At 32.4% G+C, this 10043-nt stretch overlaps 1 protein-coding gene and 2 long non-coding RNA genes across 3 annotated transcripts in view; 2 read left to right on the top strand and 1 right to left on the bottom strand.

Moving 5' to 3' along the window:
- The window catches only part of LOC110266032, a 10305-nt gene extending 5861 nt beyond the window's left edge, over positions 1 to 4444 (top strand). Inside the window, exon 3 of the long non-coding RNA XR_002352884.1 lies at positions 4284 to 4444. This is a non-coding gene — a long non-coding RNA (uncharacterized LOC110266032). The remainder of the gene's footprint in view (positions 1 to 4283) is intronic.
- LOC110266031 overlaps positions 1 to 9545 on the top strand; it is a 21175-nt gene extending 11630 nt beyond the window's left edge. The window contains exons 2-3 of the long non-coding RNA XR_002352883.1: positions 9227 to 9310; positions 9481 to 9545. This is a non-coding gene — a long non-coding RNA (uncharacterized LOC110266031). The remainder of the gene's footprint in view (positions 1 to 9226; positions 9311 to 9480) is intronic.
- Positions 1996 to 7409, bottom strand: LOC107613960 (probable choline kinase 2). Its single transcript, XM_021109744.1, has 9 exons — positions 6556 to 7409; positions 5855 to 6410; positions 5577 to 5774; positions 4879 to 4951; positions 4451 to 4555; positions 3445 to 3830; positions 2411 to 2452; positions 2265 to 2309; positions 1996 to 2169 (listed from the first exon to the last, which is right to left on the bottom strand). The coding sequence occupies exons 6-9, from the start codon at positions 3793 to 3795 to the stop codon at positions 2095 to 2097; spliced, it is 513 nt and encodes a 170-aa protein (XP_020965403.1). The 5' UTR covers positions 3796 to 3830; positions 4451 to 4555; positions 4879 to 4951; positions 5577 to 5774; positions 5855 to 6410; positions 6556 to 7409; the 3' UTR covers positions 1996 to 2094.

The raw sequence follows: 10043 nt of genomic DNA, 5'->3' as shown, positions 1-10043 counted from the left end.
TTTATAGTATAGATAGTGCATTAATTCACAATAATTTATATAAATAAAATCAATTTTAAATTTAAAAATTAGTTTAAAATAATTTATATAAAAGAATAAAGCTCTACATCCAAGTTATAACCCTAACCAAGTCCAATCAAGTATTTCAAATTCATGCGCGTATATTTTACTGTCGTTCTTCTTCTTCTTCTGCTTTCAAATTCTTCTTCTGCTTTTAAATTTGTGCACACGCATTTTTCTTCTTCCCTCCTTCTTCTTCTTCTTCCCTAATATTGCGTCTTCTTCTTTTCCTTTTTGTTATCTTTCTTTCGTTATCGTCATCACCAACAACACCACCACTTCATCCTCCTCCTTCTCCTTCTCCTTTTCTCATTTGAATTTCTTCTTCTCCTTTCTTTTCATCATCATCATCATCATCATCATCATCATCATCATCATCATCATCATCATCATCTACATATCGTCGTTATTCTTATGTTTAGTACTTGGTAACTATTTTTGCTCACTCTTTTAATGAATGTTAGGATATAAAGCCTTTTTTTTACTGCAATATTTTGCTAACATCTTTATTGGTTCTGATTTTTTTTTGTGCCATCATTAAATAATTTCGGTTTATTTCTTAGTTTATTTGAAGTTCATTTGGATCTAGAAATGAATTCGATGTGTTTTTGTTGATGATTGAGTCTTTTTTACTGCTTGTTCAAATCTAAACTAATTTCAATTCATTTGTAAATTAATTGAGGTTCACTTGTTGCTGTTGTTAAGTATTGACCAAATTTTTTATTTCTTAAAAAATTTCGGTTAATCTTTTAGTTTAATTGAGGTTCATTTGGTTTCATTTCGCTTAAATTTGCTGAACTTGTTCATGTATGCTTGTTTAGTTAGTTACGGCTCTGATATTTGTCAGTTGTATACATTCAATATATTTTTGTTGGTGATTGAGTCTTTTTGACTGCTTGTTCAAATTTAAACTAATTTCGGTTCATTTGTGAATTAACTGAGTTTCACTTGATGCTGCTGTTAAGTATTGACTAAATTTTTTATTCCTTAAGAAATTTTGGTTCATTTCTTAGTTTAATTTATGTTCATTTGGTTTCATTTCACTTAAATTTACTGAACTTGTTCATGTGTGCTTGTTTAATTAGTCATAACTCTAATATTTGTCAACTATATACATTCAATGTGTTTTGTTGATATTCGTTTCCTGACTTAGAGAATAGTTTGTGCTGCTAGTAACATTGTTGAAAACCAATATAGGATCCTTACCACCAAAATGATAAAGAAGACCATCTCAAAAAAGAGAAGCTATTCCAACCTTTGGGACAAATTGTTCATCGACAACCCACACAACTAGAAAATGGATTAATACAGACAGATTTACAGACAGATTTAGTCTTTATTACAGACGGATTTTTGGTTACCGACGAAATTACCGACGGATTTTGTCCCTCTGTAAAAGCCCCGTCAGAAATTATTTACCGACGGATTTTTTTTCGTCGGAAAATTACAGACGGATTTTTACAAGTTACCGACGGATTTTCCCTCTGTAAATTTTCTATCCATTTCCCAAAGATGACGAACTTTCCAACGGATTTTTCGTCTGTAATTACAGACGGATTTTCCGATAGATTTTCCGTCTGTAATTACAGACGAATTTTCAGACGGATTTTCCGTCTGTAATTATAGACAGATTTTCTGACGGATTTTCCATCTGTAATTACAGACGAATTTTCCGACAGATTTTCCGTCTGTAATTTGAACTTTGGAAAATCATCCCACGTTTTGATTACAGACAGAAAATCCGTCTGTAAGGTAAAATAGAATTTTTTTTATTTTTCTAATTGCAAAATAAACTTGTTTTCATACAAAATAAATATAAATTTAATACAAACTTTTATCTAATTTGTATTCGAATATTTATAATATTACAAAAAATAAACAAATTCATCGTATTATAAAACTAAAAGAAAATTATTATAAATAAACAAGTCAATATAATTCAAAACATAAACAAAGTGTATTATCAACTATAATCCTCAGCATATTGTTCAACCATACTAAATTTTACACAATTTTACATATATTACAGAAAGATTAACTGAATTCTTTCTTAAAAAATGGACATGAATCAGCATCCATCAGCCATATGTGCATGAATTCTTCTTGAACCTGATATGGACATGAATCAGCATCCATCATTAATTCATTTCTTTCCATCCTCTATATATCATTTTTAATCAAAACAAATAAATCAAAGTTCTTACAAGTTCAAGAAGGAGATTTCCGTTCATCTGCTCCAAGCTTCTCACCTGTATATTGTAAAATTTAATTAACACCAACAATAATCATTCATCAAAGAAATAACTAAAGCAATATTATTATTATGTGATTGACCACAATTACTGCTCACCTTTTTCCTACAGGTTTCAGTTCGAATTCTGATCACATGGAACTGTGAAAAACAACCGAAGAATTTAAAATTATATGCCATATTAATCTAAATCCTACAGGATAAGAAATCTTTAGATATGAAACACGGATTATGCAGCTGAATCACCAATATATAACTTATATATTGTTTTTAAAAAAATGAGATAAATCAAAATAGTGTATTGTTGTTTAATTTGCTTTTAAACTTGAATTTTGACTCTTTCTAAACGCAAGTTCTGTGTGAAGAGCATTTTTCTTGGTCAAAGTGATTCTGGCAACCAAAAACAAACAAGCAAGCTTAGATCTTGCAAATAATTATAGATTTCTTCTTAGCAAATATTAATGAGACATACTTAAACTATATAATTGCAAGTTTCTTTTCTTTTCTTCCCCTAATTTGATTACTCCGTTTCCACTTTCCAATTTCTTTTTCTCTTTATGATAAATTTTAACCTCATTTAACTTCGTTTGCTCACGTCAAATAAGTGCTGATTAAAAAACTAAAGAGCTCTTAGTCTACTATGAATGCTGCTATTTTTATATCCGAATAAATAATGTCACTACTGCTTGATCACATAAATTGTTCATCTGGTAACTACTTGATTAGATTATTTCTTTGGTGATAAAGTAAGAAAGAACATCCAGAAGGTATTAGGCCAAAAAGGGTATGCAAATGAAGCACTTAAAAACCTGATCTACCATGACTGGATGCCATTCAACTTAATTTTCGATAGATGCTTTTTGTTATAAATCTAAAGAACCAATAGGAAATGGTGGCCAACCTATCTATCTTCCAAAAAATGATAATAAAATAATGAAACCAAAGAACCATGACCAAAGGAAAGCTTTTTGACTTAAAAAATAAGAAAGCAACATGGAAAAGATAATGCTCGGTGACTTTAATTTAAGCACATATTCTCCAATTCACAAAAACAATCATGCCTAATATACTCACTGCAATCACGTTAGATTTAATTAATCAGAACATGGAAAAACAAGATGAATATTACATACTCTGGCATGAATTAACTCCTCAACTCGACCAGTGGCAAACCGGCCAAGAAGGCATGGACCCTGACCGTGCTTTGACATGCTCTCAAAAGTTTGTATTTCATCCTCCCTGTTGAAGAAAACCTCAACACCTTTGCCGTATAATCGGACTTGAACCCTTCTGAGATGGCCATCACTTTTGGCTGGCCAGTTTATCTCAAAAACCTCATTAGTCATTGCTCCCTTCAAAGGTTTGACCTGCAAGAAACTCACATCGATGACATCCCCCAAATCTACAGCCACTGTGGCAAGAATCTCCATAATCTCTTCATGAGATGCGAAGCCTTTCAGCAATTCAACTATTTTTATTACCATCTCTGCTGAACAACCAATCAATACCAAAGATTTGTCTGGATCAAAAACAGAAGAAATCAGAACAGATAACTAACTTCTTTCCATGCATGCACCACAAAGACCATTGAGAAACAGAATTGACGATCTAGTGTGAAATTCGCACTGCTTAATGTAGAAAAATATAGAATTGAGATTTTAACAATTCACCTAATACAAAGAAATTCAGAGCTAAATTCGCTGGTATAAGAACCCCCATGCACCATGAGAAACAGAAATTAGATGTCAGTTTATTTTCACACCAAATATCTCAAAAAGAAGTTACTTTTAACTATATAAAACACCTAATTAGATGTCAGTTTAAAAAATAATTTTACACAAAATTTACAGAATCAAGCTCTTTAATAAGAACCCTGCTAACCCGCCCCGACCTAGCTTAAGTCCCATGAAGAGGGTTGATCCCTTAGCAAATATTTTTTCTGTTCCCTGGATTCATTAACTAAGGAACCAAGATATTTATCACCTTACCAATCCCACATTAGTATTCTCTTATTCTATCAAATCCAATCTTTTACCCAAACCATTCAAGTAGCAAGCATGAACACAACTACTTTTACAAATGTAGCAAAACATGACTGAATATCTGATTATAGTTTCTACATATTAGCAAAGTCATTACCTTCATAGGAGTGACATTATATGTAGAAACACCAGTTATTGGAGTGGAACTTTTGTTTTCAGCCATATAAAATGCGAGGGCACTTTCTCCAGGCTTGACTCTTACCTATTAGAATAATCAAATAATGCTACATTACCAATCTAGCAAGTGTTAACTGTAAATGCAACTAGAACCAGATCAGAAAATACTATATCAGTCTCTATAGAAATTAAATTGTGACAACCAAGCTTTTTTATTTAATATGATAATCAACAGTTCTCTCCAAGCTAGAAGAATGGAACTTTAATAGAATAATATAATATAAGTAAACTTAATGGTTCCAAGAAATTATAAGTAAAAGTTCCTCAATGAATACTTGCACAAGTTATAATTCTATTTCTTGATGGAAATACAGCATACATCCAGTAAGGTGTTAAGTAAAGAAAAACCTCTCTTTGAGTAGGAGTAAACTTCCATGGCATGCCATAAGCAATATCAGCATTGAACTGCACTACAATTTTCCTGATAAAAATATAGTAACTCATCAAACTAGCAGTCTATTACAACCGTATCAAAGTCAACTTCTAAAATGAAGAGCCTAATTGAGGTTTATTGACTAATGCCTTGTAAGCATATCACTTATTGAATCATTATTCACTTGTCCCTTGACAAAACCAAATGTGAAGTCCCAAGGCTGATATAGCAAGTTTAGTGCAATGTACCAAATATATCACAGGGCTTAAGAAATATAGTAGAGTTTATTTCCTTTGGTCTTGGAATTGTTCAATTTCTCTCAGTAGCTTATAGCAATGATTCTCATAGTAACCCCATTTGATCTGTTTAAATTTTTCAACACTCCAAACTTCAATGCTTACCTTGGTATAAATTTTTAATCAAATCAAAGATCATAACTTATAAGTCCTTAAATTACAGCATTTCTAAGCACTTCTAGTGACTGAAATTTATCAGCATCTCTCTGATGAGTGTTTATGTTTCTCAGAATTCGCTTTTTGTCTGCGAGACTCATGCTTCCGTGTCGCATCAATGAATTTAGATTCTATACAATGTACATTGTTATCAAGTGCAAGATGTAAATAGAGATTAATCACAGCACAATATATATCCTACTAAATTTCTAAGCTCTTACATGGTTATCAATCTCTTCTTCCGTGAAGCATTTCTCCTTCTTAGATCTTCTCCTAGGTGCATTGTTCATGAAACACAATTCATCAAGAACCACATACAAGTTACTTAGTATCTTCCCTTTTCGCGCGACGCGGCGTCTCCATTCCATTTTCCAGTAGTATGAGCTTCTCATCCCATACGCAACATAATCCTTTTCTGACTGTTAACAAAAACAGCATAACATCATTATATTATTCTCTGTCTTCTATATCAAAATTGAAGGCTGAAATCAATGCTTACAATTTTCTCTTTGATTTTATCAGTGATTTCACGAATGTCTCGGTTCATTTTCTCCACCATGAGCTCTTGTTTCTTGATTTGAGATATTGAATCAGGCTCTGATGATGGCCAAAGCTTCAGAAAATAAAACTGATGAACTAGTTTTGGGACTTCATCATCCTCTTCATCATCCTCTTATAAACTCTGTTCCTTCATAGCCATCTTTGTTTTCTGGTCCAACCAAGGAGAAACCATTGATGGCATAAGCACCATAGAGAAGACACTATGTGCTCCAATTTGTCTTTCACGGTCCGGATGAGCCATGGCCACAAGCAATTGATGGAACAAGGCATCAGGAAAAGCTAGGAATAAGTCCAGGAAACACCCTATGTCTTTAGATAAATGAATAAAGCTGAATAGGTAGAAATGTTATTTCCAGTCTATGTAGGAATGCTTGCCTTCTTCTGATATGACACATTAGGGACAGAACTGATTAATTTTGCAGTTTGATAGACAGCAGAGATTGTTGTTCTGGCTAGGAGGGTAGAAGTAGAAATATTCTCTAAGAAACACTGCCCTATAGTAAAAGGAATTGAGTAAACTAATATCACAGCATACGAAACTCAAGTTCCTATAGTAAAAGGAATGATGAATGAAAACACAAAAATCAGCACTGAATATTAGTAGCAACAAAGCATAGAATTCAGGGTTAGTTGAAGAACCTGGCATGTTTGAGACAAAGCCACCTCTGTTCTCAATGCTGCCCCGCTCAGTATTAGATTCATGGTCAGTAGTCATCTCTACAGTCTCCCCTCCCCTTGACAGAACTTGCAACATAAAAATAATTAATTAAGAGTGAAATAGCAAGAATAAAGATACATATTACTACTTATGTACACATAAAAGAAAAGCAACAAACATTTGATGTGCATGTTAGGTCAAACCAACAAATAAGCAAACCATTGAACACTTGGTGTGCACAGCGAAATTCATAGAGGGGAGGGAAGAAGAAAAAGAAAAACTCACAAGTGTTTCTCTGAATTCTGTTTGTTCAGCAATCCAGATTAACAATCTAAACATTTCTCAGGTATTCAGAATCAAAACCTAATCTAATCCTATTTTAACAACCTAAAAATCCACTAATCAGAAAACAAATCTAATTAAACTAATTACTAAAATCAAACTAACTAAACGAAATTAATTGAACTCAACAGAAATTAAAAGAATTTTGAAACCAAAACCTGGAAGCAGAAACAATCAAACTAACTAAACAAAATTAATTGAACTCTCTACGGTTCGAACAGGGGGAAAAGAGAGAGGTGGAACCGATTTTGGTCACCACGGAGCTAGGGCTTGCGCAAAGGTAGCCGCAGCATTGACTGGAGGAGATGATGGAGAAGAAGGAGAAGAAGAAGAGGAGAAGAAGGAGAAGGTAGCTGCGGCGGTTAGGGTAGCCGGCGGTGGCACTGTGGGTGAGGAAAGGAGAAGAAGAAGCTGGTCGACGGAGAAGAAGAAGCTGGGTTGAGCTCGTTTGATTTGGTGCTGTAAATGAATAGAGTTTGGGGCTTTCGGCACAATCGATCATAAAACGCAGAATATAACATTTCCGACGAAAAATTTTAAATTACAGACGGATTTTCCGTCTGTAATAATTTAATAAAATGCACCGTTTTGTTTACTTAGTTACAGACGAATTTTCCGTCTGTAACCATTTCTCACTGAAAAAAAATAATTTTTCCGACGGAATTATCGACGGATTCTCTTTTCCGTCTGTAATTTATGCTAATCCATTTTTTTGGTTTTCCGACAAAAAATTCCTCTGAAATTCTGTCTGTATTTCCGTGGGATAAAATCCGTCGGAAATATCCGTCTGTAATAACTAGTTTTCTAGTAGTGCCACTTCGACTAAAAATGAACCAAAATATTATTATAACATCACTATTGTGTAATAACAAATGAACCGAAAATTATGCATTTTATAAATTCAGAAACTCCTACATTCTATCCAAATTCAAATTTATAAGTAACACTAATTTTAGCAAAGAAGAATGAAATTATTCATTATCACTTTATTCAATTGCATTATATTTCATTCCATTCCATTCAATTTGTCTTGAAAGCCATCCCAACCTTTGGGATAAATTGTTCATCGACAACACACCTGGACTCCAAATGAACCAAAATATTATTATAAAAACACCATTGTGTAATAATAAATGAACCGAAAATTATGCATTCTATCCAAATTCAAATTCATAAAATGTGTCACAATTATTATGTAACTTCGGTGCATTTCTGGGTTAATTATGTCGCAATCACTATGTGATTTCGGTGCATTTGGTCTCGTTGTCCTGCACAATTCAAAACTCTTCTTTCTCCTCCTCCTCATCTTCTACTTCGCCTTCTTCTTCTTTTTCATCTTTTTTTCTTTATCTTCTCCTTTTTATTTCATTTTTTCAAAATTATTCTTGATTTACTCTCTTTAGAAGAATAAAACAAAAGAAAAAAGAAAAAAATATCAACAACATACATTACCAAAAGGGGAAGATAAACTCTAGAAAACTCTATAAAAACAAAAACATAGCAACAACATACATTACCAATAGAAGAAGGAGGAGGAGGAGCACGAAGAACAAATACAAAGTGAAGCGGAATTTCGTTTACATTAGTGGGCTCGAACCAGCGCTTTTCAGATTAAGAATCCGGATTTCCAACCTTTCAATAGTCTTAGTGCGCTTTCGATGTGAAGCGCGCGTGTACACGCTACGTATAATAAAAATAGTTTTTGTTGGGTTTAGGTCAACTTGATTAGGCTTTGTTGACAAAAATGATTGGATATGTAGCAACTCTATATATAAAAATAGTTTTCACTAGATAAAAATTAGTTTTAGTCGGTTTATATATAAATAACTGTTTTAACTCATCGGTAATCGACCAATCCAAACAATTAGTGTAAGTTATCCAATCATCCTGGTTGATCTGATTATCCGACGTAGACGACCAAAATATTAGACCGAAAAAATCGACTTGGACAATTGAGTTGGTTGATACAATTGATATGATCAAACTGTGGGACGATTGACACGATTTTCTAAAAGAGAAAGACACTATTTTGTAAAACCAATTTTATTTGATTTGAAACCAAAATCAAATCACAACACTGGTTTTTATAATTTTGTTTTTATGAAAAAACGTGATTTCAATTGAATTTTTTACTTTAGAAAACCTATTTCTTTAAAATGGCTTGGTTCTGTTTTAGTTCACTTTAGTTAGTAGTATTTTTTAGTACTCCGAACGTATAGTCATAAATAATTATTTAACCTTATTGCCTTTTAAGTTGCATATTTTGTTTTCTTATTATTTATTTTTACCTTTGTTATAAATTTTGTGTAGATTAATAAACCAGATCTTCCTTTGGCAACCGGAGAATATTCCTTCACATTTGGAGTTATACTTGTGGCATCGTCTCTACTTACGGTATCTTATATATAGATCATCACTTTCAACAACTTCTTGTTATTTCTCATAAATCATATATATATATTCGTTGTTAGTACATTAAAAAATGATTCAGAGATTCAATAAAAGAATCTTTCAAAAAGATATTATTACGGAGAAAAAGGCTTATTCTTTATGCTTTTGTGCAGAGTCTTGGACTTGCATGGATGGTAGGATCAAAGCCATTAATTTGGAGTATTATTATTGCTGCAGGGCTAATGGCTGCATATTAAAAGTTTTTACCAAATTTTAATTTAATTTTGTTATCATGATATATTTTATGTTACAAGAAAATCTTTGGCCTCCCGAAAAAATTTTCTCAAGCTTCCTCAGTGGTCAAATCCAAAATGGATTAAAACAAAAATAAAAATTAAAGATAATAATTTGTAGCATGGACAATGGTGTGATCCTGATTAGAGAAATTTCCTTGACAATAGAGAGAAACACCAGCAATATCCCTTGTGAGGCATTTAGATGCAACTAGCACGGTCAAATTACTTTGATGCCCCCTATAAACCCTTGAAAATATACATTTTCACTATGTTATTGATCTCCTTTCTTATTTTAGTCGAAGTTGTATCCAACCCATAATTGAGAAACAATGTTAATTTTTTTTTTCGGATCATGTTAGAGAATATTAAAATATTTGTCTATTAATTAAATTAATATTAATTGATATTTTTTAATAATAAAATATTAAGTATTTATTATT

The sequence above is a fragment of the Arachis ipaensis genome, chromosome B08 (assembly GCF_000816755.2).
Source record: "Arachis ipaensis cultivar K30076 chromosome B08, Araip1.1, whole genome shotgun sequence".
Lineage (NCBI taxonomy): Eukaryota > Viridiplantae > Streptophyta > Magnoliopsida > Fabales > Fabaceae > Arachis > Arachis ipaensis.
This window is presented reverse-complemented; position numbering and strand designations above follow the sequence as displayed.

Coding starts and splice junctions, on each gene's coding strand:
- LOC107613960 (XM_021109744.1), bottom strand. CDS start 3,795: ATGGTAATAAAAATAGTTGAATTGCTGAAAGGCTTCGCATCTCATGAA. Junction 2,453..3,444: donor AGGAGTTAATTCATGCCAGA/GTATGTAATATT, acceptor TGTTTTTCACAG/TTCCATGTGATCAGAATTCG. Junction 2,170..2,264: donor GAAATCTCCTTCTTGAACTT/GTAAGAACTTTG, acceptor TGTCCATATCAG/GTTCAAGAAGAATTCATGCA.